General features: G+C 63.9%; 4 protein-coding genes across 10 annotated transcripts; all 4 read left to right on the top strand.

Moving 5' to 3' along the window:
- The first annotated feature begins 161 nt into the window (after positions 1-161).
- On the top strand, positions 162-3,708 carry LOC144198905 (uncharacterized). Of its 6 annotated transcripts, none has more exons than XM_077720135.1 (8): positions 162-370; positions 1,057-1,121; positions 1,280-1,671; positions 1,762-2,046; positions 2,109-2,160; positions 2,255-2,556; positions 2,630-2,777; positions 2,844-3,708. In XM_077720135.1, exons 1-8 carry the CDS (start codon positions 177-179, stop codon positions 3,581-3,583), a joined length of 2,178 nt encoding a protein of 725 aa, XP_077576261.1. In that variant the 5' UTR covers positions 162-176; the 3' UTR covers positions 3,584-3,708. The 6 variants fall into 6 exon arrangements, with proteins under 6 accessions (XP_077576261.1, XP_077576262.1, XP_077576264.1 ...); XM_077720136.1 differs by having other exon boundaries at positions 2,109-2,154; positions 2,252-2,556; XM_077720138.1 differs by having other exon boundaries at positions 1,762-2,043; positions 2,130-2,154; positions 2,252-2,556.
- A 107-nt stretch (positions 3,709-3,815) lies between these two features.
- tmem116 (transmembrane protein 116) lies at positions 3,816-6,029 on the top strand. Its single transcript, XM_077720154.1, has 10 exons — positions 3,816-3,961; positions 4,025-4,074; positions 4,132-4,201; positions 4,267-4,392; positions 4,454-4,558; positions 4,751-4,800; positions 4,860-5,058; positions 5,180-5,324; positions 5,393-5,460; positions 5,530-6,029. Exons 1-10 carry the CDS (start codon positions 3,923-3,925, stop codon positions 5,671-5,673), a joined length of 996 nt encoding a protein of 331 aa, XP_077576280.1. The 5' UTR covers positions 3,816-3,922; the 3' UTR covers positions 5,674-6,029.
- Positions 6,030-6,709: 680 nt separating this feature from the next.
- On the top strand, positions 6,710-9,874 carry LOC144199441 (uncharacterized). 2 transcript variants are annotated; one of them, XM_077721078.1, is made up of 7 exons: positions 6,710-6,878; positions 7,970-8,317; positions 8,811-9,077; positions 9,182-9,269; positions 9,338-9,377; positions 9,488-9,618; positions 9,708-9,874. In XM_077721078.1, exons 1-7 carry the CDS (start codon positions 6,734-6,736, stop codon positions 9,781-9,783), a joined length of 1,095 nt encoding a protein of 364 aa, XP_077577204.1. In that variant the 5' UTR covers positions 6,710-6,733; the 3' UTR covers positions 9,784-9,874. The 2 variants fall into 2 exon arrangements, with proteins under 2 accessions (XP_077577204.1, XP_077577205.1); XM_077721079.1 differs by lacking the exon at positions 6,710-6,878 and adding an exon at positions 7,177-7,692.
- Positions 9,875-10,352: 478 nt separating this feature from the next.
- Positions 10,353-21,982, top strand: tg (thyroglobulin). Its single transcript, XM_077721257.1, is given in 50 exon segments — positions 10,353-10,425; positions 10,583-10,682; positions 10,778-10,875; positions 10,939-11,094; positions 11,163-11,352; positions 11,427-11,533; positions 11,592-11,735; positions 11,798-11,998; positions 12,098-12,320; positions 12,322-12,583; positions 12,694-13,078; positions 13,163-13,204; positions 13,349-13,570; positions 13,638-13,742; positions 13,811-13,888; positions 13,956-14,053; positions 14,130-14,241; positions 14,348-14,497; positions 14,560-14,748; positions 14,820-14,947; positions 15,022-15,172; positions 15,315-15,470; positions 15,541-15,684; positions 15,792-15,956; positions 16,054-16,158; positions 16,240-16,343; positions 16,472-16,577; positions 16,648-16,827; positions 16,912-17,082; positions 17,152-17,238; positions 17,327-17,383; positions 17,686-17,823; positions 17,917-18,099; positions 18,224-18,338; positions 18,516-18,592; positions 18,675-18,821; positions 18,890-18,955; positions 19,016-19,150; positions 19,214-19,390; positions 19,472-19,676; positions 19,754-19,832; positions 19,896-20,037; positions 20,117-20,307; positions 20,375-20,539; positions 20,607-20,747; positions 20,836-21,011; positions 21,087-21,185; positions 21,281-21,436; positions 21,535-21,713; positions 21,772-21,982. Coding segments are annotated over 50 exon segments (7,152 nt in total). The 3' UTR covers positions 21,864-21,982.
- The last annotated feature ends 174 nt before the right edge of the window (positions 21,983-22,156 follow it).

A 22,156-nucleotide genomic window follows, 5' to 3' on the forward strand; every position in this document is an offset into this window, starting at 1 on the left:
TTGAGTGGATTTTTTTTGGAAAAATGAATATATTCATTTCATAATTGTCTTTTTTTAAAAATATGTGTCATTTGTGTATTGGATTCTCGTTCATGCGGATGGACTGTGCCGTGGGTCAAAGCGAAAGTCGGTCAATCCATTTCAACGGTGCACTGACACAAGATGGCCGCCGGGCGATGACGGTGGTCCCGATTGACCGGCAGGTAGCACGCTTTTTGCATCTCCTCCCGTCGACGTGTGAGTGTGTATGTGTGTGTGATCGAAGAGAAGCAAGGGCAGAGAGGCTCCTCTCTAGCGTCCATTTGGCTTTTGCCGAAGCTATCCGGAAGGCCGACGACGTGGCCTGCACACGCCCGAGTCCAAGCACAAGGTGAAGTGAAAATGTCCAAGAAAAAGCGCTCGCGGGCTCATTCCATTCGATTCGTGGTCGTCGGCGGATGGACGGACGGATACGCCTCCGCCGCTGTTAGGCTCGGCTAGCTTGCACTTTAACGCTAAGGCGTTAGCCTCCGCCGCAAGCTAACCCGGTCGGATGCAGAAAAAAACACCACCACCCCCAAAGCTTATTCTTTGTCAAGCTTCATTTTTGCTAACCTTTGTGTAAGGACTTTAAAAATGTTTTGGGGAAAAAGACGCGCGAGTCGAAAGAATAACTCTCCGCGTTTTCGATGTTAGCTAGCTTCCTCTACTTCGTCTTTACGTTGCTCTTTTCGTTGGGGAGTCGCTTTTGTTATGGTTTAACACATGTATTTGAGAAGGAAGGGTGACGACGTCGGGGGGTTTATAGAGTAAAAAACAAGGTTTCTTTTTCTTCAAATTTGCAAGGCTCAAACGCGAGGCTCGGTGGCGACAATCGCTTCCATCGCATCGTCTATTCACATCCAATTTCCTTCTGAAGCGCGAGGATAATTGGACATGGTTTCCTATTCTTCCTAGTATCAACAATAACAAACATGAAATATAAACGGATGACGAGATATCTTTTTCAGGCATTTGGAGGCGGGGGGCGAAATTGGAGGAAAACAAATGTCATCTGATGTATTTTATTCCTTCTAGACCGCTGGAGATGAACGAAATGGACACGGAAGAAAAGCCCGAGCCCGAACAGTCCCCGGCCGGAGGTAATGTGAGGCCGCCGCCTCTCGACTATCGAGCCCCGCCCACTATGGGTGTGGCAATACGCTGAGCGACATGACCTTTGCCAAAGGGTTATCCATGTGCTCTCATAAAGCGTGCTTGTTTAAAACGTCCAATTCACTTTGACGGGATTGGCCGTTAGACGTCCAATTTTCTTTTGGGTCAGGCGAGGAGGAGGAGACGGCGGCGGAGGCCACGCGGGTCACCCGGGCGCCCGCCAAGCGTCGGCACAAATGCTCGCTGTGCGAGCGCGACTTCTCGTGCCCGTCGCGGCTGTCGGACCACGTGGCGGCGCACTTTGGCGAGAAGCCGCACGCCTGCCCGCTGTGCGGCAAGCGCTTCAGCAAGAAGATCAACGTCAAGGTGCACCAGCGCGTGCACACGGGCGAGAAGCCCTACGCCTGCCAGGACTGCGACGCCCGCTACGCCCAGCTGGGCTGCCTGCGGCGCCACCGCTTGCGCCACGCCCCCAACCGCCAGCACGTGTGCGAGCAGTGTGGGCGTTCCTTCCTGCAGCGACGTTACCTGTTGCAGGTAGAGCTGTCCGTCCGTTCTAGACGATGGATGGATGGATGGATGGATTGGTCGACCGATTGATTGATTGATTTCTCGGCCTCTCTCCAGCACCAACGCATCCACACGGGCGAGCGGCCTTACGCCTGCCCCCTGTGCCCCAAGCGCTTCGCCTCCACGGCGGGGCGCTCGGAGCACCAGCGCACGCACACGGGCGACGCCTACACCTGCCCGGTGTGCCGCAAGGCCTTCACCACGCCGTCGGCCTTCCGCGACCACGCCACGCTGCACACGGGCCGCAAGCCGCACCCGTGCTCCGTCTGCGGCAAGAGTTTCAACCGGCCGGGCCTTCTCCGCAAGCACCTGCAGAAACACCTGGAGCGGGACGCCGAGGCGGTGAGCCACCCTCCCGAAACCAGCGCTCGGCCCGGCCTGACCGCGCCTCCCGCCTCACGCAGGACGAGGAGCGGGACGGCGAGGAAGACGGGACGACGACGTCGTCGTCGTCAGGTGAGCGCCCCCCTCGGGGGCAGCGGCGGCGGCGGCGGGCGAGGCTTTGGCTCAAAACGAAAGAGAGGCAGAGCACTTTTGCCGGCGGCGGCAGGCAAGAAGACGGCGGCCAAGAGGAAGGTGCACGAGTGCGAGCGCTGCGGCCGCGTCTTCTCCAGGCCGTACAAGCTGAAGGAGCACCTGGAGGTGCACGCCGCCACGCGCCTCCACGGCTGCTCCATGTGCGGCAAGAGCTTCGCCAACGCCACCAACCTGAAGGCCCACCAGAAGATCCACACGGCGCAGCGCCCCCACCGCTGCCACGTGTGCGACAAGTGCTTCCTGCGCCCTTACGAGCTGCGCAAGCACGTCAAGACGCACGAGCGCCAGAGCCTGCTGGACCTGCCCGCCCCCAGCGTGAGTGGCACGGCACATTTCCCTTCTTTCTTTTCCGTCCGGCTCTTGACGCAACGCCGCCCGCCGTACCTAGCCCGTTCGGGAGGAAGTCCCCGAAGACCGGCACCCGGCGACCGGTGAAGACGACGCGGGGGGAAGCGAGCCGGCCGGTCGGGACGACGCCGTCAACGGCCTCATCAACTCCGACGGCGAAGAAGAGGACTGGGTCCCCATCCTGATAGGTACGTCTATGACGCGTCGAGGTTTGACGGGGGAGGGGGGGTGACACCGAAAGAGCCTTTTTTCAGAGGCGGACGGCGCAGAGGCGGCGGCGGCGCCCACCACGGCGACCACCACGGCGGCGCAACCGACGCCACCCCCCACGGCGGAAGACAAACGCGGACCTCACGCCTGCCCCGTGTGCGGGCGCGACTGCTTCAAGGCCTCGGCCCTGCAGAAACACCTGCGCATCCACTCGGGCGAGCGTCCCTTCCGCTGCGCCACCTGCCAGAAGAGCTTCACGCAGCAGGTCCACCTGAAGGAGCACCGGCGCATCCACACGGGCGAGAAGCCCTACACCTGCCCGCTGTGCGCCAGGACCTTCACCTTCTCCAGCGCCCTGCGGCGCCACGTGCGCCTGCACGGCGACGAGCGCCCCTTTGCCTGCGAGGTGTGCGGCAAGACCTTCAAGCAGGCCACCTCGCTGAAGAGCCACATGCTGGTGCACTCGGACGTGCGCCACCACTGCCCCGTCTGCCACAAGGCCTTCACGCGCCCGCTGGAGCTCAGCTACCACGTCAACGTGCACGACGCCAGCCGCCCGTACTTTTGCCGCCTGTGCCGCAAGAACCTGAGCGGGGTGCGGGCCTTCCGCAAGCACCTCCTGCGCCACCAGGCCTGGGACGCCGCCAAAGAGCGGGACGCCGCCAAAGAGCGGGACGCCGCCAAAGAACGGGAGGCGGCCAAAGAGCGGGAGGCCGCCCGTCCACCCGGGGAGATGGCGCTCCGGCCACCGGCCCAACCGTCGGAGACGGCGGCGCCTCTTTGAACTGGAACGCGAGAGGAGAGCTGTGGCGGCGGCCGTGACTGTACCTGCGTTCAGAGACAATCCGCCAAATGTAACCAATTGACGTGGCCACGCTCTCAATAAATGTAACCGGTCAACACCAAAAATACACCCTCTCTATCCATCTCACCTTTGGGGGGTGGGGTTGGCGGGAGGGAGTCATGAGCCCGCTTCCAATAGCTTGAAACCAGTTGACAGTCCAACCTTGCGTTGACCAGCAGAGGGCGCCGCCGGGCGGCCAACGTCCCGAGGGCAGGGCCTCAGCCTGCGAATCGGGGGGCCCGTCGGGGGGGCTCGTCGGACGGCCGCTCAGACGCAGCGATGGCCGGCGACCCGAACGGATCTCACCACCGGATGCAGGTAAAGCCACGGGACGGGGCTGGGGTCCGACGGAGCAAAATCCTTACTTTTGCACACGTGCAGTTGGCGAGCGGCGCACTGGCCTGGATCCACGTGGCCGTCTCCTTCATCAGGTGACTCGCAATGGCTCGTCCTCCATTTGGACGGCGCTAACGCTGCCATCTCCGCAGCGCACTGGGCTCCGCCTCCGTGCTCACCTGGGCCACGCGGCGGTGGCACCCGGGCGGGGCGGCCTCCGAGGTGAGCGAGCGCCGCCACCCCGCCTCCCGACGCCAAATACGTCAACGGGCGTCTTCTGGCCACAGCTGCGGCCGCTTCTGCTGCTGGCCGCCTGCGACCTGCTGCTGTCCCTCTGCGGTCTGCTAGGGGGCGCCCTCCTGGGGATCCAGGCGGGAGACCCTGCCTGGTACGCGCTGGGTGCCGCCACTCAGGTGCGTGCTCTGCCCACAAACTAAAAAACGACAAACGAAGAAATTCTGGAAATTTCGCCAGGTGGTGTGCATGATGTCCTTCTTGTTCACGCTGGACTACGTGTGGAACGCGTACGCTCGGCTGCGGATGGACTTTGCCTGCGTTGGCCACCAACTTCCCGCTCAGGTAAAGCTGGAGAGGTAGTGGCCATCTGATGATTTTTCAAGTCAAATGGAAATGTAGTGTGCCACAACTGGAAACAGTAGGGCGCTGGCTTAGCAGGCAGAAGGTAGTGGCTTGGATTCCCACGTGCCAAGTGACCTCATACCAACCGGAAGTGAGGCACTCACCGAAAGACGTCTTTTTTTTCATGGGCAGATTGCCCGGCGTGCCGTCCCGAGCGCCGACGCGACGGCGTTGCTTTCTGGGTAAGTCGGCCCGCCGGTACATTGGGGCTGGAATTGAGGCGCTCGCCCGCCCGCCCCAGCCTCCTGCCGCCCGTCCTGGTGGTGCCGGTCTTTGCGAGAGCCGCCGTGGACGGCTGCGCGGCCGACGGTCCCAGGTGCCTGCCCACGCTGGCGGGGGCGCTTCCCGTCGCCGCGGGCGTCCCGGCGTGCCACCTGCTGCGCGCCTACGCCGCCGCCGTCTTCCTGGCCGCCTTCTCGGTGGCGCTCGTCGGCGTGGTGGTGAGCCGTGGCGATGGACGGGAAGTGGTTGAAATTCATTTGTAGATTGCCGAGTAGCTTATCGGCAGGAAGTGGCCTCAAATGGAGGGGAAGTCACGTCACGGAGCTCCTCCCACCGCAGGCGCTGGTGGCCAAGTGCCGTGGACTCTACCGGCGGGTGGTGACGTCGCGCGGCTACCTGGGGCGCCGGCAGCGGCTGTCCTTGAGGGCGCTGGACTGGCGTCTCCTGGCGCACACGCTGGTCTTGGCCGTGTGCTGGGCTCCCAGTAAGTCCCGTCTCGTGATCTCGTACACCGCGTCCACCTTCTCACCAGGCGGTCCTTTGCGTGGTCAGCCGCGTACGCCGTGGCCGCGGGCGTGGCCGGGGCCGGGCGCCGCTGGGACGTCTTGTACGCGGCGCAGGTGGGTCCCTCGCTCCACCGCGTGCGTGACGGTCCACGCCTTGAAAGCTTTGTGCGTGTCCGCCGGCAGGCCGTGGCGTCGGCGTCGCCGGGCATCCTCCGTCTTGGCGCGCTGACCTGCACCCGGGGCCGGACGACGGCGACTCGGGACCGGCGGCGCCCGGACAACGTGCTCACGCCGCCGCTGCCGGCCTCTTGGGGACAGGGGGAGTAGACGACCGACGCGTGGAAAGCGGGACGAGGGACGACGTTTGCCGGCCGTTTGGAGTGGAAGTCTGAGAGCCGAAAGAGACATTTGTGTGGACTCGTTTGAGGGGACGTGAAAGAGAAGAAGCTTTTGTTCACAATCGTCTGCTTTGGAAAGGCTTGCACTAAAACTTCCAAAGACAACTTTGTGTTCATCTGGATCATGTAAAAAAAAAGATACGTGAAATAGAGTTGACGTTAAAGTGGCCTGCAAAAGAAAACCCGAGTCTGACACCCTTGGTGTACCCTATCGACTGATTTCTTTGATTTTGTGGTGATAACAATTTTGGTATTGGTCCATATATAAAGTGCACTGGATTATAAGGCGTTGTCCCTGTCTATTTTAGAGAAAATTTTAACTTTAAAGTGCGGGGCAATCTAAAATAAAGGGCCAAAAGTGAGTGTTTTGGTTTCAACTTCTTTTTGCGATACTAAGTGTGCTGCGAGTGCAATCAGTGGATTGGCATCAGCTACTTGTCTTTTGGCCCAACCCCCGTCACTTCAAGTTTGTCAAGTTTGTTTGGCTGGCTGGTTGGGTCGGCGGTCCGGGATGACAAATGCCCCCCCCCCCCCCCCCCCCCTCACCCACAGCGAAGCCAAGCCCCGTCCATTCAATTTTGCCACCAGCTATGTCTTTGCTTGATGACTTGGAAAACAAAAAGCTGACAGTTCATGAGATTTTTTTATGACCTATTTCAAACTTGGGCCTTCAAATTGCAAACTTTTGACCGTTCAAGAGAGAGAAAGAGAGAGAGCGCCTCCAAGAAATTGAAGCATTGGACTTACGAGGGAAGACATAGCACCCCATAAGACTCGGCATTTATTTAACAGGGTTAGGCAAACTTTGAAAAAAGGCCAAAAGTGAGTGTTTAGATTTCAATTTCCAAAGAGGAAAGCTTTCCACAATACTAAGTGTCCTGCGTGTGCAATCAGTGGATTGGCGTCAGCTGCTCCTGGTTACAGCCCAACCCCCGGGGCTCTTTCAAGTTTGCCAGCTCAGTCGCTGCCGGACTGCTTGCAAAAGCAAAATGTGCCCCCTCCCTAACCTCCTCCCTCCATGGTCACCCAACCAACCAACCACAGTGACCCAACCCCCATTGATTGAAACTCGTCACCTATTTTTGGAGTTGACGTTTAAGGGGCCCGCGAAGCAAGCCGAGTGTGACACCCTTGGTATGTGTGGCCTTATTGAAATCCAACACACGTTTATTCGTTCCCAAATGGTAATGTTAAGGTGAAATGGCGTGCTCAATGACTTCCGTGGCAACTTTTGGGGAGCTTTTCTGTCACCCCGCCCAAAAGAGCAATTGGGTCAGTAGAGCGTGCCGCCGTGCGTAAGCCCCGCCCCTCCCGGCCACAAAAGAACTTTTGGCGGCCGGCCGCGCGCGTTGCCGTGACGACCCAGCCATCAGAAGGCCGCTAATGAGCCCGCCGACGTCGGCCGTTGTTCCCCCGGACATTTTTTTTCTTCTCAAAAGCGTCCTACGTTCCGTCCGTCGGCCAATGGCGAGCGCAGAACTCGCCAACGCGCGTCCCATTTGACCGGGAGGCCCGCCATTCCCCGACTTTGTTGCCGTCCCTCGACGACTTGAAGAGTCACAAAAGATGATTGAGTTTGCCAAACGTCCAATCCAGATTTCTTTGCTTTGTGAATATTGGTGGAAGGGCCCCAAATGGACAGGAAGTCACCCAAAGCAAGTCGGGCCAAATCAAGTCATTGACGAGGGCCGGCGAAGATGCCGGCGAGCCCGCGGAAAATGCTGCCTTGACGGCGGACAGGAAGTGAGCAAAGCGTGAGGTTTACGCCCAGCGTCTCTCAAGACTTTTCATTTCACATCCGTTTGTGCTCCCAGAAAAAGAGGAAGGAGCACTTTTTGCCCACTTCTCTTTCAGTCGAACTCAAGCCCACGAGCTTATTTTCTTTGCTTCGGCGGCGCCATGGTGTCGTCGCTCACCCACGGCTTTCTTCTATTCTGCTGTCTTACGGGTGAGCCCGGCCGGCCGGCGTCTTGGCTTGTCTTGCACACTTTTTTCGAACCGTATCTGGTGGATGTCTTTCTTTAAATTCAATTTGGGATATTTAGAGGCGGAATGTATTTTTCCCTCCAATTCATTGATTTTGCTGGCGTGGCTATTCTCCGGGTACTTCACCCATGCTAACCGTCTGCCAAATAATGACTAGTTCTGAGTAACGTGGCTCTCGGAGCACCGCCGTCGGCCGGCCACCCACCCACGCATCTGACGTGGCCTCTTTCTATCTTCAGCTTGGGCGGCGGGCCCGGGGCAACTGGTGGGCTACCCGCCGGAGACGTGCGCGGCGCCCAACTCCAGCGTGACGCTGCGCTGCTCCTTCACGCCGTTGACGCCGGTGGCCCGGGTGGTGTGGTGCGTGCGGCACCTGATCTGCCAGGGCACCACCCCGTCCGTCTACGACAGCAACGGCATGCGCCGCGACCCGCACTACGTCTACCTGGGAGACCTGGAGCGAGACTGCACGCTGCGGATCCACCAAGTCCGCCGGCGAGACCAACAGACCTTCCGCTTCCGCATGGAAACCGTGGATGCCAGGCATAATTTCACCGGAATCGCCGGGGTGAAAGTCTCCGTTGTCGGTAACCCTCCGTTTGCCGCCCGGGGGCGCCGTGACCGCGCCGCCAAACCGGGGCTGGGCCAGGCGGTCCCAAAGGGCCGCCGTGGTTGGGGGCAGCCTTTTGTTTGTCGGGAGGTGGCGCTTTTGTTCCCAGCCATCCAGCACCGACGGACACGGAACCAGTTGAAGCAGCCCCGGATGGGGGTTGGGCACAAACAGGCAGCGGCTGACGCCAATCCACTGATTGCACACGTAGGACACTTGGTATTGCGCGAAAACATTTCCAGGTTGAAATGAAATGGGAGTTGGAACCAAAGCACTCCCGCACCCCCGCACCCCCGCACTCCCGCACCCCCGCACCCCCGCACCCCCGCACCCCCGCACTCCCGCACCCCCGCACCCCCGCACTCCCGCACTCCCGCACCCCCGCACCCCCCGGCGGCCCTTTTGCGGAATAGTTTTCCCACCGGGGCCGTCACTCCTCGGCCCTAATGCCTCACCCCGTCTGGTCGTAGACGACGATCCCATGCGGGTGGTGAGCGAGCAGCCCGGACGGGCCGGCGAGGGGGCGGGGCTGACGCTCCTATGCACCTGGCGCTGCTCCTTCCTGGGCCTGGACGTGCTGTGGCGGCGGGACGGGGGCCGGCTCTCGGAGAGTGGCCCCGCCCTCCACCTGGGCCCCCCGACCGTGGCCCGGGCGGGAAACTACACCTGCGCTCTCAGCGGCCACCCCCGAACCACGTCGCCGCCCTTCAGTGTTCAAGCGGAACCGCGTCGAGACGGTAAATGCCTTTTTTTCGGGAAAGCGGATCTCCGAGGTGACGCGGGATGGCGGCGGATTTGAAAGTCGCCCAGAGTATAACTTTAGCGGGCTTTCTGTTTTCAGAGCGGTCCCCGAACTACGCCCTCTACGTGGGCGTCCCGGCGGCGCTGGCGGTCGCCGGCGCGGTGGTGGTCTCGCTCCTGGTGCGACGGTGCGTGGGCCGACCGCTGCCGGGCGTTGGCCGACTCCTCGTTAAGCCCCCGTTTGACCTTTCCGCAGGAGGCGACGGCGTACTCTAGACGCCGGAAACGAGGGAGAGGTGAGTCCGGCCGCCCGACGGGCCGCCCGACGGGCCGCCCGACGGGCCGCCCGACGGGCCGCCCGACGGGCCGGCCGACTTCTCTCTCATGGGTGACGTTCCCCGGAAAGGGGAGCCGAAACGTGTACGAGGAGCCGCCGCCGCGCGCTAGTCGAAGCGGACCGGACGGACAGGAAGTGGAGCAAACTGCGGGGGAAGTCAATTACGCCGCCGTGCGGTTCAAGGCCAAGGCTGTGGGCAGGTATCCGAACAAATGTCGGACCGTGAAAATAGGGGCCCCCTTTCCTCGGCCTCGGACCAACGCGTCGATGGATTGTGTGTGGCCCGCAGGCCGGCGTCGGAGAGCAAAGAGGACGTGGTCTACTCGTCCGTCACCAAAACGCGGGCCCGAGATGACGGGGAGTGAGCTCGCGCTTCCATGAAGAAAAAAGAAGAAAGTCACCACACACACATACGTGCTTGAGCACAAAAGCCAATAAAGTTCAACCAAAGACCAAGGCTGTGACATCATTTCCTGTCAGCTAGTTTGTGACATAGTCAACTTTCCCACCCGACAGAGGGCCGTCCGGAAGACGTCACGGCGTGCCCTTCATTCCACGCGGGTTGGACGTTTATGGCCGTCAAAGTTGGTGACGTTCAACGTGTCTTGCCATTTTGGACACATGATGCCTTTGTTTGGAATAATAATATTAATTCAGTCCAAAACATGTCTTCTGTGGCCATTGCGTCTGTCCATAAACCAGAATGAACCGGTCCGGACGGGTTGAGATGGGTTCATGTGGCACCAAAAGCAAACAAAAGCAAGTGCCTGGCAACGCACGCTCTCAAGACGCCATCAGCCGAGACAGAGCGGCCCCGGACGTCAGCCGGCCCCGCCCCCGGGCCCTCGGTTCCGCTGGCCGAGCTCGCTGACTCGGCTCCCCGGAGGCCCCATAAAAGCGGCGCCGCCGGCACCCGACCTTCAAAGGAAGGAAGATGGAGCGATCGCTGGTCTTGTCTCTGGCGCTGATGCTTTGCCGCCCAGCCGCTCTGGACGCCGCACCTTCAGGTCAGTCGCCGCTCCTGATTAAAAGAAAAAGGCTAAAATGTCAACTTGACGTTTTGACACGAAAGCCCGGGGATTCCGAAAGGCTGGATAGATGGCACTTCCCGTTTTGCAACGTCTCTGAGACTTTGTGCTGAGCCATCCCTTGTTTCCATTTTAGAATATCAGCTGGATTCCAGCGTGACGCCGTGCGAAGCGCTGAGGAACGCCACCGGGTCGGCGGATCTCCGTCCGCAATGCACGCACGACGGAAGCTTCCGGTACGTGTCCCGGCCCCGACCGCCGGCCTTTTTCTTTGGCTTCGTCCACCCAGTCGGGAAAGGTCTTAACGTGTGTGCGCCGGTGGCGTGGCCAGGCCCGTGCAGTGCCGCGGAGGGCGCCAAGACTGCTGGTGCGTGGACGCCAAAGGACGAGAAGTCCCCGGGACGCGAGGCAACCGTTCCGTGCCGCACTGTAAGTAAGACGCCACCGGTGTCGCCGGCGCCACGGCCTGAAGCGCGTATTTGCACGCGTCAGGCGCCACGGCGTGCCAGCTCCGCTCGTCCTCGCGCTGCTCGCCTTCGGGCGGCTTTCTGCCGGTGCAGTGTGACCCCGGCGGAGGGCAATGTTGGTGCGTGGACCGGGACGGCGCCCAGATTTACGGGACCAGACAGACGGGGACTCCGCACCGCTGTATGCGCACCCGTGAGCGTCCCTTCACCTCGGACCCGCTACCGGCGTTGACCCAAAGCCCTCCGCAGGCCCCGGCGGCTGCGAGGTGCTCTCTCGAGGTCTCCTCCACGCCGCCGCCGCCGCCACCGGCTCCCCGTCTCCGCGGCCTTGGTCTTCGCCCCCGCAGTGTTCCCGGGACGGCGACTTCCTGCCCGTTCAGTGTCGGCTGGTCAACGGCACGGACGGGCGAGAGCTGGACACCCTGCGCGCCTTCAACAGGTAAAGAAATTCCATTTGTGCGCCACGCTGGCGTTTGTCTTGACCCCCGGTCCCGGTTTGTCGTTGGCGGACAGCTTCCCAGAGGCCTTCTCCGACTTCAAATCCTTCCGCAAGTTGTTTCCCGCCGTTTCCGCCTACTGCTTCTGCTCCGACAGCAGGGGCCGCGAGATGGCCGACACGGGTATGCTCGGAGCGCCTTGGGCCCCGCCCTCGGCCACGCCCTAACTCTAACCCTTCAGGGGCCGAACTGTTGACCTCGGACGTGTACGACTCGGCCTTCCCCGGCCTGGGCGTGGCCCGCTCCTTCGCCGAGTCGACGGTCTTCAGAGTTCTCAGCCGGAGGACGCTGGCACTGCGGCTGGCCGCCGTCGGAAAATTCCGCTGTAAGCCGTCGTCCGAGCTCCTCCCCCGGAGGGCCCTCGACCGACGCTCCCCGTCCCGGCAGGTCCGTCGCCGTGCGAGGAAGAGCGGAGGGCGTCCCTGGCGTCCCTGGCGTCCCGGGCGGCCCGTGCCTCCGTGCCGTCCTGCGAGGAGGACGGGAGCTTCTCGTCCCGCCGGTGCCTGCGGGGGGCGTGTTGGTGCGTGGACCCGGAGGGGGCGGAGCTGCCCGCCACGCGCCGACGCCACGGGGAATCGCTGGACTGCGGTGAGTCCACCATTGGGCGCGGGGACGGCACAATGGGATCTTTTGTCGAGGACGATGCCACTCCTCTCTCTCTCTCGGCCGCCGCCTCCGCCCCTATAGGCAAGGCCGCGTCCGAGGACTGCGCATCTCTCCGCCGGGCGTCCCTGTCCCGCCTGTTCTCGGGCCCCCTGGAAGGCCGTCTTCCCGTCCCCTCGTGGGCGGGGCCTCCCGTTTCCTGTCCCGCCCTCCTCCCGCGGGCCGTCAGAGCGCTCCTTCCCGAGGAGGCGGAGCCCCCGTCCTTTCTGACCCTGACGGCGGACGTCCTGCACGGTCTATTCCCCTCCGGCCAGGGCCTCCGAAGCCCCGCCCGCCGCCTCTCCCGGGCGTCTGCAGGAGATCCTGTTTGGCGGGAAGTTCCTGAACAACGCCGCCAACTTCAACCTGAGCGGCGCGGTGGGAACGCGAGGCGCCCCGCGCCCGGACGCCGAGGCGTCCCGGCATCGGCGACTGCTGCTGGCCGTGAGCGCCGCCTTGGAGGACCGGGATTTCCTGGCCGCCGTCCGGACGGTCCTGAGGGGCGCTCCGGGATCGGCCTCCGTGCGACGGGTACGAGCCAGATTTGCGGAAAATGTCGGGAAAAACCGTTTTGGGGGTGACTTCCTGTGGATTTGTGTTGACCCGATACGCTTGGGCCGTTTTCCGTGCTTTCCTCCCAGGCGTTGAGCCCCACGTTCCGCGCCTGCGCCGGCCGGGGCCGGGACCACGGGACGGCCATCTTCGTCCCCGACTGCGCTGCCGACGGTTCCTTCCGAGAGGTGCAATGTCGGGGCGGCGAGTGCTGGTGCGTGACCCCGACAGGCGCCCGGGTGGAAGGAACGCGGACCGGCGCCGGACGGCCCCGCTGTCCGTCCCCTTGCGAGAAGCGCAGGGCGGCGGCCCTGCGGACCCGAGACGGTGCGCCGTTGGGCCTCCACGTGGCGGTCCCGGCCTGCTCGCCGGACGGACGCTACCTGCCTTTGCAGTGCGGACCCGCGGGATGCTTTTGCGTGGACCGCCAGGGGGAGCCCGTGGCCGCGCCGACGCCGGGCGGCGCTTTGGAATGTAAGTGGCCGAGGGCTTGCCGACGGCTTGCTTTCTTCTTCTTCTTCTTCTTCCGCTTCATCCCGCCTCCTTCCTGTCTTTTAGGTCCCGACGGGGAACCCCCTGTGGAGCCCCGCTCATCCTCGGGTGAGCAAACGCAAGCGTCGGCCGGCGAGGCTCCGTACCCCGGGCGGAATCACTCTCGGGACGGGCTCCTTCCGCTTCCGTCATGTGACCCGGTAATCCCTCCACACCCCGTCCCTAATAAATAACGGCCGTGCCGACCCACAGGCCAATGTCGGAGGGCCTTACGGGAAGTGGAAGACTTTGCACGGGAAGTGGGTCAAATGGCGGCGCTGTCCAACTCCACCCGCCTCCCGGCGGGATACTCTTTCCTATTGGGCGACGGTCCGCGCCTGACGGCGGAGGAGCTGCGATCCGAGGAGGCGGGGCGCCTGTCGGATCGGCTGGCCAGCCGCCCCAAAGCCGCCCTGCGATTGGCCGCCTACTCCGGTGGGCATCGATTCCTAGCGATGGTTCCCGTACCACTAGAGGGTGCTCACGTACTGCGGTGCTTCAGCCTGGCAGATGTCGCGACCCTCGGGAGGCGTGTCCCGTCGGCCCTTCCGTCCGCAGTGTGACGCCCGCGGAGAATGGCGGCCCACGCAGTGTTACCACGGGAAAGGTGGCAAGCGTTCCGGTGCTGCGGGCACGCCGTCGCCGGCCGGCTGACCCGTCCCTCTGTACGTTCAGGTCAGTGTTGGTGCGTGGACCAACACGGCGAGTACGTCCCGGGATCGTTGAGCGACCGCTCCGTGCCTCCGCCCAAATGTAAGGCATCGCGCCGGTGGTCGGACGGGACGTCTTCGCCCGCTGACGCTTCTATTTTGCCAAACAGGTCTCACGCGCTGTCAGAGAGCTCGCGCCCGTCGGCTTATCTCCGGTTGGAGCGACGGCGAGGCGGCGGCGCCGGGCCACGGCCCCGAGTGCCAGCGGGTAAGCGCGCCCGTGATTTGGCCCAGGGTCCGACAAGGCCCGTCACGCGGAGTGTGTCTGCGTGTCCATTTGTCAGGATGGCAGCTTCTCCGTGCTTCAGGCAGAAGGCGGCGTGGGCCGCTGCGTCCATCCGCTCAGCGGCCAGCCACTGGGGGACGCCACCCCGGGCCCGGACGGCGCCCTCTCCTGTACGTGCCCATCCGCACCGCTTTATTTGATCTGGCAGTCAACGGCAGTCAACTTTTGACTGAAAACGCCGAAGGCCGGGAATGACGGGCGCCAACTTGTGTTCAGGCCCCACCCCCTGCCAACTTGAGGGTCTCCGCTGCGAGCCCGACGGTGCCTTCGCCCCTCTGCAATGCCACGGCGCTTCCTGTTGGTGCGTGTCGCCAGACGGACGGGAAGTGGCGGGAACCCGGCAACTCGGTACCCCGTCTTGCGAGCGTAAGTTCCTCCGCCACCGTCTGGCGAAGCCCGTCGCGGCGTGACCCGGTGTTCTCCTTCAGGTCCCGCTTGCCCGGGCGCCGTCGCCCACGGCGCCCTCCTGTGCCGCCCCGCGCCGGACGGTCGGCAGAGCTGCCGACTGACGTGCGACGACGGCTACGACGACGTGCTTGGCGCGCGCGACTTCGACTTGACGTGCGATGCGAGGACCGGTGGTTGGGACCACCCACCTCTGCCCGGAGCCTGCCAGAGTACGAGCTTTGAGCCCGGGTGGGCTTTTGTCTGCGTTTTGTGCGCCGCTCACCATGCGGTTTGTGCGCAGTGATAACGCCTCCCCAGAGCATGCGGGCGTCGCAGACGTGGTGGTTGACGGCGCCTTGTCCCGACCCGGCGGCGCTCCGAGCGCAGCTCCTCCGCGAGATGACCGCCAGGGGGCTCTGTTCGGCTCAGGTGAAGCCGCACGCACTGTCGACTCCGATCCACAAATCGGGCGTTGATTTCTGGCCCATTTTTGATTGGCGTAGCTCCCCGCCTCCGGGCGAAGAGTCTCGCTGTGCGAGCACTCCCCGTTACGCGTCCGTTGCGACGGCGACGCGACCGTCAACGTGACGGCCGAATGGGCCGTGTTCACCTCCGACCTCCCGACCTCCGAACTGCCCGACCTTCACGACACGGGTGAGCCGACGGCACGCTCTTCCCTGGGTGTTTGAGGACGACCGACGGGGCTCGACGTCCGATCGGCGGCGCCGCTGGATTTTTTCCCCCCGAGTGGTCGTCAAATGTAATTTGTAACCCAATGATGTCGGCTTTTGTCCAGCGCTTTTCCTCAACGTGTCGAGCCTCCTGGATCGATTTGAGCGGCTGCTGTCGGAACGGCCGGACGTCGCCGCCCTCTCTCGAGCGGACGCCGCGGCCACGCCCCGGGCGAGCTGTTCCCCCGGCTACCGATCGAGCGACGACGGCCAGGGCTGCGGTGAGTGATACGACGATGGGGAGCGGGCTGGCCGACGGAGCGCGTTGACGTGGTCGGTCTCGTCCCAAAGCCATTTGCCCCGCGGGCAGCTACTCCGCCGAGGGGGCGTGTCTTCCGTGTCCCGAGGGAAGCTATCAAGATGCCGAGGGGCGGACCTCGTGCCAGCGTTGCACCGCCGGCTCCTCCCCTCCCGGAGCTTTGGCCGCCGACCAATGTGAGTTGCCGGCCCTCCCTCCCTCCCTCCCTCCCTCCGCCCGCGCCGCCGTCCTCGCCGCCGTCCTCGCCGCCGTCCTCGCGCTCATCCCGTGGTCTGGCGCGCAGGCGTGACGGACTGTCAGAGGCGTGGCCTCCGTTGCTCCGGCGGCGGCCGCTTCCTGCCGGCTCAGCTGGACGTCCCGTCTGGCCGCTGGAGCTGCTTCACTGGCGAGGGGGCGGAGCTGAATTGGACCGTGAGCGACACGCCCCTGGACGACGAGGAATGTTCAGGTGAGAGGGAAGGACGCGCCCACCGATTCCCACCCCGACCCACGGGCACAGCGGCCGTGGGAAATGACCAAATGGACGTTTGAATGTCTGCGCGTAGTCCTGGGCAGGTTAGACGCCGTCCCCGAATCAGAGGTCATCTTCGGAGCCCGAGACGCGGAGGTCTTGCAGACCACGACCTCTGACCTCCGAGCCTGCGCCAAATGTCCGTGAAAATAAGAGCCCGGCCGGCCCCCGCGCACGTGCAACTGGGTCGCTAAGAAGAAGTGTTTTGCGTGTGTTTTAGCGTGCGCTTTGAACACCTCCTGCCACCACGTGGCGCTGTCGTCCGGCCGATGCCGAACGTACAGCACGCACCCGCTGAACACGCGCTGCAACGCCTCGGAGCAGGTAGCCGTCGCCTCGCCCGCCGTCGCCTCGCCCGCCGTCGCCTCGCCCGCCGTCGTCTCGCCCTCCGTCGCCTCGCCCGCCGCTCGCCACACGCCAACTGCGCTGACGGCGGGCTCGCGTGCGCGCAGGTGAAAGGCTTTCTGGGTAACGCTCAGGCCGAGCTCTACCGTGGCTTGAAATGCCTGCTGAGGGTGAGGGGCGGGGCCTCCGACGCGCTGGTCCTGCGGAAGAGCGGTAAATGGTCGCGGTGAGCCGCAAAGCACGCCCCGCCCCTTCTTTAATAACCGGGTGGGCTGTGTTTTAGGGGCGGAGTCTACCCCAGACTTCATCAGGTCAAGCATGTCCAAGGCGGAGTCGGGCGTGTTTGGGACACTGGCGTTTGTCGGCGCCTCGCTGGCCGACGCCCATCGTTGGTGTGAGTTGGCTTGCCGCCGGGACGACTGCTGCCGAGGTTTCGTCCTCAACCGCAACAGCTTGGAAGGCGGTGCGTGCGTGCGTCCACGTCCGCTCTCGTTTCCGCGGCCATTTTTTCACCTTTGAAAATGTACGGGTGGCTCCTCCCCCTCAGGTTCCGTGCTCTGCGGTCGGCTGAGAAGCCCGGCCGTCTTGGCGTGCCACCGGCGAGACTGGGACGTGACGGGACTGGGCCCCGCCCGCCGGCTTTGCGGGCCGGGTCTCTCTTACGAGCGAGCCCGAGGCCGTTTCCTCTTTGACTTTGGCGGCCAAACGTTTCACATCGGTAAGGACGTGGCCGAGGACGTCGCCGGTCTCCCGCGAGCGGCGTTTTCAACCAAAGCCGTGGCCGCAGATGCGTCGGCGCTACCCGCCTCCGCCGCGGACAAAAAGGACTACCGGGCGTCTTTGGTGGACTTCCAGGCCGTCTACCTGGCCACAGGTAGAGTGCCGCCTGGCCGTGGCTCTAGCGTCGCCTGGCTCTAGCCCCGCCCCTTACCGGTCGCCTGGCCTTTCCTCTCTTTTGGCAGAGCGATCGGACACCGGTTCCTGCGCGCTCGCCCCCGACGCGGCTCCGCCTCTCAATGGTGGGTTCATTTGGTCTGTCTGTGACCGTAGGAATTTTTTTTCTTCTTCTTCGATTTTCTTGGCCCGTCTTTACAGGATGACCCGGCCACGTTCCGGCCACCAATAGTATAGAAAATGTTCATAGTGTAAGAACAATAACATAACGCTAGGGGGCTGATTTTACTGGCCACTAGGGGGATCATTTTGCTGGCCACTAGGGAGCAGTGTGGTCACTCAGGAGTGAAATAGCCGTCCAAAAGTCTAAACAATGTTTAATTGGACATCGGTGGCATCAGACTGAAGCGTGTCGGCGTGCGCTCAGGCTCAACGGCCAGCAAGTTCACGCCGGTCTCCCGAGAGGACGTGTCGGCGGACGCCGCGACGTCGCTCCCGGCGCTGTCCTTCCTGCTCAACCAGAAGACTTTCACTTCCCGGGAGGCGCTGCTGTGGTGCCTGACGCGTACGTGCTCCGTCCGACGCAAAGTCCAAAAGAAGCGGCATCACACCCACCACGCTAACACAAAGTCTGGCTGGCCGCTTGGCCGGCCGGCAGGTTGCGATGGCGAAGCCGGCTGTTCGCTGGCCCGCTTGGACGAGAGCCGCTCGCCCGCGCCGGGCTTCCACAGGTGCTTCCTGTTTCCCGACATCCGTGTGTGCGGCGCCTACGACGGGCCGATCCGACAACCCTGTCGCCTCCTGCTGGATGGGAGGCCCGACGGCACCTTTAGCAAGAAAGGTTAGATCCAAATTCAAGTGTACATTTGATGTCCCGAAAATGATGACATCACCATCAAAAATGTCTTTGATTCATTTGCCGAATCTTTTTCTCTCTCTCCCCCCCTCTCTCCCCTGTTCCGTAGTGGACCTGGCGGGTCCGGTCAAGAGCTTCTACCAACGAGTCCCCTTCCAGAAGATGGTCTCTTATTCGGTGCGCCGTCGCGTCAGCGTGGAAGCCGACACGCCGCTGGCCCGCGGGTAACCCACCGCTGGGAAACGCACGCCGCCTTCTCAATCCGTGGAATTTTCTGCCTTTGGGGCCCACTGGAGGCTATCCACCACACCGGTTCCACCGCTTCCCTGCTTGCGGACTCGTAGTCCCCGGCGGGGACGTCGTTCCTCCGTTCCATGATCTCATCTGGTGCGCCTCGGCAGGTTCGCCGCTTGCGAACGACGCTGCGACGAGGACGCTTGTTGCCGCGCCTTCGGCTTCGTCCGAGACGTCAAAGACGGTGAGCTTAGCCCTCCGGCGCCACACGAATACGGGAGATAAAAAAAAAGTCAACGCCGCCGCCGTCGCTTTGGCCACGGCAGGCGGCACGGGGCTGGCGTGCGTCATTCTGATCAGCCTGGGGATTCAAACGTGCGCCGAGGAGCGCCACAGCCCCTGGAGCGTCACAGAATGCCGACCCGGCGACGTCCGCGCGGCGCCCACGCCCCTGGGCTGGTACCAAAAACCAGGTGACCCCAGAACCAATTCGCTCGCTACGAACGGGGCGCGTCAATGTGCCTTTTGTGTCTGTCTCCAGTGGATCGGTGGACGACGTCGCCGGCCTTGTGTCCCGCCTTCGCCCTTCCCCTTTTCAAGAGCAACGGTAAGACGAGGCAGGGAACGCCACCGGTCCATTTTGCTGAAATGCGGGGTGGCGCGTCAGTTTCCACGGACGACTGGACTCTGCTGCCCGACTCGTGGCTCCTGCTGGACGCGTCGTCTCCTTCTTATGATGTCATCCACATCAGCCGCGACATCGCCGTCGACCCGGCCCGGACCAGAGACTGGTGTCTCGGAGGTGAGAGCCGATGACCCACGTGGTCCCGGAGCGCCTTCCGTCCCGCCGCCTCTCTCCTTTCAGCCTGCCAGGAGGCGGAGTCTTGCGCGGCCGTATCGCTGGCGGAGACGCCGTCGGCCACCCGCTGCGTCCTTTACCCGGACACCGTGGCGTGCGGCCCGAGCTCCACGCCCGAGTCGGAGAGCCCCTCCTGCCGGCTGGTGGTCCGAGAGCCCGCCCCCCGCGTCTACTTGAGGACAGGTGGGCCGATCGCCGAGCCGCCGCGCGTCCCGTTTTGCCCGACTGACGTCGGGCGTGTGTCCGGCGTCCGTCCGGCGGCAGCCCGGTCGCCGGCCGCCGCCGACGTGGCCATCGAGGGCCACGGCACCCTGCGGGGCGCCGTGGTGGAAACGGCGTCGGGCTCGGAGCGCAAACGGGTGCTCCGCTTCCTGGGCGTCCCGTACGCCCGGGCGCCCACCGGATCGCTCCGCTTTCGAGAGGCGCGGCCGTCCGATTGGACGGGAACTTGGGACGCCACCCGAGCGCGGTAAGCGGCACGCCACGGCGCCCGACCTCCGCCGGGCGCGCGGCTGAGCGACGCCCCCGGCCGGGTCCCTCCCTCAGGCCCTCGTGCGTCGGAGCGGGCGGAGCGGACGGCGACGAGGACTGCCTCTACCTCAACGTCTTCAGGCCCGCCGCCACGGTGAGGCCGCCTTGCGCCGTTAGCGGCGAGGGCCACGCCGCCTGACCTTAACGTTGCGCGCAGAGAGGAGGCCTTCCCGTGCTGGTCTTCTTCATCAACGCGGTGAACGGCGGCAGCCCGGATGGCTCCGCCCTGGCGGCGTTGGGGGACGTGATGGTGGTGACGGCCGCCTACAGGACGGCGGCCCTGGGCTTCCTCGCCACGGGTCGGTATCGGAAGACGGGTCCGGGGCGGAAGCCCTGATAGGCCACGCCCAATCTCCAAATTGCCCCCCCCCCTTTCAGGCTCGTCGGATCTCCCGGGCAACTACGGCGCGTCGGACCAGGAAGCGGCCTTGCTCTGGGTCCGCGCTCACATTTCTGCGCTGGGCGGGGACCCAATGCGAGTGACGGCGGGGGCGGAGCGCCAAGGCGCCGACGTCCTGGGCCTGCGTCTCCTGGGCCCCGCGCCGCTCTTCCAGCGTATGCTTCTCATGGTGGGTGTGCCAAAGCGTGGCCTCGGGGCGACCCCGAGTCGGACCGACCAATCTCGTCGGGGCGCAGGGCGGCTCTCTCTTCTCGCCGTCGGCGTGGCAGACGGCGTCGATCGCCCGACGCCAGGCGCTGCGATTGGCCGGCGAGCTGAACTGCCCGACGGACGAGGAGCGGCGGATGGCGGCCTGTCTCAGGGCGGCGCCCGTGCGGGAGCTCGACGCGGCTCAGACCAAGGTGAGGGCGGGGCACGTCAGCGGGCGGGGCACGTCACTGACGCGGGCGGCGTCTTCCCCCTTTCCAGCTGCTGTCTATGGGCGGGCCCTTTCTCTCGTGGCCCAGCGTGCGCCCGCGAGACGCCGCGCCGGACTCCCTACGGCGGGTGGACCTTCTGCTGGGAACGTCGTGGGACGACGGCATCGTGGAGCGAGCGCGCCACGTTAAGGTCGGAGGTCATCTCCGGGTTCTTTGGGGCCGTGGCGCGTGACGGCCGTTAAGTACAAAACAAAGTGACCAAAAGACTGTCACGGCAGGAATTTGCCTCCCCCGGCGGCAAGACGGCCTTTTACGAGGCCTTGAGCCGCTCGCTGGGCGGAGCCTCTGGAAAGTCCCTGCTGAAGGAGGCGGCCGCCTGGTTCTATTCGCCGGAGCACGGCTCCGACCCCGCCAACTACAACCTCTTCTCTCGCGCCCTGGACAACGCCACCAGGTCCCAGACGCTTCGTCTTGGTCCGTTTTAAGGATAGCAATAATGCCTCATATGTTAAATTGTTTGTCTTGGCAGAGATCTGTTCATCATCTGCCCCACGCTCCGGATGGCCAGCCACTACGCCTCAAGCGGCGCCAACGTCTTCCTCTACCACCGGCCGGCCGCCGTCAGCAGGTGGCGAGCGTTTCCCGCGCCTCACCCCCACGCGGCTGACGTTTCCCGCGCCTCACCCCCACGCGGCTGCTAACGTTTCCCCCCTCGGCGTGCAGGGTGGAGGCCTCGGCGGCCTCGGCGGCAACGGCGGCGGACGTGCGGCTGTTTTTCGGAGCGCCCCTGCGGCCGGAGTCCCGCGCTCGCTACAGCGCCGACGAGCGACGTCTCTCCTTGGCCGCCGTGAGCTACGTGGCTAACTTTGTCAGGAGCGGGTGAGGAGCGACGGCGCCACGCAACAACGGCGGCGCGGTGACTGACGTTTCCCCGGGACGGGTATTTCACCCCGGGACGGGTATTTCTCCCCCCTCAGGGATCCCAACCCGGCGTCGTGGTGGCCCGAGCGCTCGCTGCCCCGCTGGCCTCCGGTCCTGCCCTCTGTGTCCCCGCCCACCTTTCTGGAGCTAAGCCCCGCCCTCCGTGAGCGATCGGGCCTCCGCCAGAGGAGCTGCTCTTTTTGGAACGATCTGGCCGGCATCCTGGCGCCACACGGTGGGTCTCCGCCACGTCCCGCGTGTGTTGGCCACCTTCTGAGTTGCCGTGTCCGCAGACCAAGTCGGGGCAGAGCCGGCCTTCCGTGGAGATCTCCCGGTGGACGCGGCGGACGGCCGACCCCAGAGCGACAAAGACGCTTACAGCTGAGCCATGGTGCTTTGGCTCCGGGCCCTCCCTCCCTCCCTCCCTTCCTTCCTCCCACCCATCCATCCTCTTTTGTCTTGAAATCCTTCCTGAAATAAAAATCCTTTGCAAACCCAACCAAACTACGTGTCATGGCCTCCCACACATTTGTGTGTGTGTGCACGCAGCCCGGCCCGGCCGGCCAGCCCCGCCCACCCGAGGCAGGCAGGCGCGCACACACACGTGCCACAAGCACGGCTGCTTTGAACAAACGTGAAGGAAACAAACATTCCATTCTGCCGTGGCCAGTTCACTTT

This window comes from Stigmatopora nigra, chromosome 7, assembly GCF_051989575.1.
Source record: "Stigmatopora nigra isolate UIUO_SnigA chromosome 7, RoL_Snig_1.1, whole genome shotgun sequence".
In the NCBI taxonomy this organism is placed as follows: domain Eukaryota; kingdom Metazoa; phylum Chordata; class Actinopteri; order Syngnathiformes; family Syngnathidae; genus Stigmatopora; species Stigmatopora nigra.